This window comes from Galeopterus variegatus, unplaced genomic scaffold (assembly GCF_000696425.1).
Source record: "Galeopterus variegatus unplaced genomic scaffold, G_variegatus-3.0.2 Scaffold1873, whole genome shotgun sequence".
Classification (NCBI taxonomy): domain Eukaryota; kingdom Metazoa; phylum Chordata; class Mammalia; order Dermoptera; family Cynocephalidae; genus Galeopterus; species Galeopterus variegatus.
The window spans coordinates 195132-196233 of NW_007727984.1; the positions used below are offsets into that span (position 1 = coordinate 195132).

Sequence of the window (1102 nt, forward strand, 5' to 3'; positions counted from 1 at the left end):
TGTACAAGATGCTTTGCTTCATCTTCATATTTGTAACTTCACAGCAATCCTGAAAAGTAGATATCACTATCTTCCTTGTGAAGATAGGGAAACAGCTACGGAGAAGTTAAATACTATGAGGGAAGGTACATAGTAAATAGCAGTCGGTTGTACTACAGAACCTCTCCCTCACCTGTCTGTTCCCATTTTCTATTCTTTATCTCCATTTATTTTATTTTTGGTGGCTAGCCAGTATGGGGATCTGAACCCATGACCTTGACGTTACTAGCACCATGCTATCCCAAGTGAGCTAATCAGCCAGCCCCATCTCCTTTTATTTCTTTCTTGCCACCTACAGGGCTACATGGAACAGGATGTGTACAATATCCTACTGCGAATCCTCAGCTTGCAAGAGGAGTGAGGCAGCCTTACTGTGTGCCCTCAGGGATACAGGGTTTCTCTGTTGTGAGTTATGGGTTGAGGGTGATGAGGGAAGGAGATTGGGAGAAAGTACTTGGGAAAGGAGGCTTACAAAAGGGAACTAGGGTGTCCTTTACCACTGTGGTGGCTGACAATGGGAGTCCTGGGGGCATAGAGCATTTGAGGTGAAGTCAATTGAGAAGACACCATATGGAGAATTATTGGGTGGAGTCAGGAATCAGTGAGCAGGTGGACTAAAAGGGCTGACATATGGGATGAAGACTGAAAAATTGGGTTGGGTGACTCTCCTGAGGTCTGGTGTAGGGAGATGCTAGTGAAAGATGTGTGATGGTGGGATAGTGCTATAAAGTTGTTCCCTAGGGTGGGGCTCTACAAATTCCAGAATCTCTCCTTCACTTCCATATCATTTAAAGAGCAGCCATCCCCCAATCTTCTCCCTGTCCCTATGTGGGTGGTCTCTTTTCCAATCCAGATAGATGAGGGTCCCCTTTAGCATGGTGATATGAGTGGGAGGGGACTGAGGATATGAAAGTGTGTGCATTTCATCCTTGAATTTCTTCTTTCAGGAAATAAGAGCAACCCTGGTTTACACCATCAGGCTGTGGTGGGTGGGGGGCTGGATACTAGGGGTGGTGTCAGTAGGGCTTCACCTGACATTATGGACCCCAGACCTGAGACCTGG

At 46.5% G+C, this 1102-nt stretch overlaps 1 protein-coding gene across 2 annotated transcripts in view; it reads left to right on the forward strand.

The window, feature by feature from the left end:
- The window catches only part of ANKRD35 (ankyrin repeat domain 35), a 17077-nt gene extending 15981 nt beyond the window's left edge, over positions 1 to 1096 (forward strand). For both annotated transcript variants that reach the window (XM_008579391.1, XM_008579392.1), the window contains 2 exons: positions 338 to 444; positions 987 to 1096. In XM_008579391.1, the coding sequence (XP_008577613.1) occupies positions 338 to 400 (63 nt within the window). In that variant the 3' untranslated portion in view covers positions 401 to 444; positions 987 to 1096. The remainder of the gene's footprint in view (positions 1 to 337; positions 445 to 986) is intronic.
- The last annotated feature ends 6 nt before the right edge of the window (positions 1097 to 1102 follow it).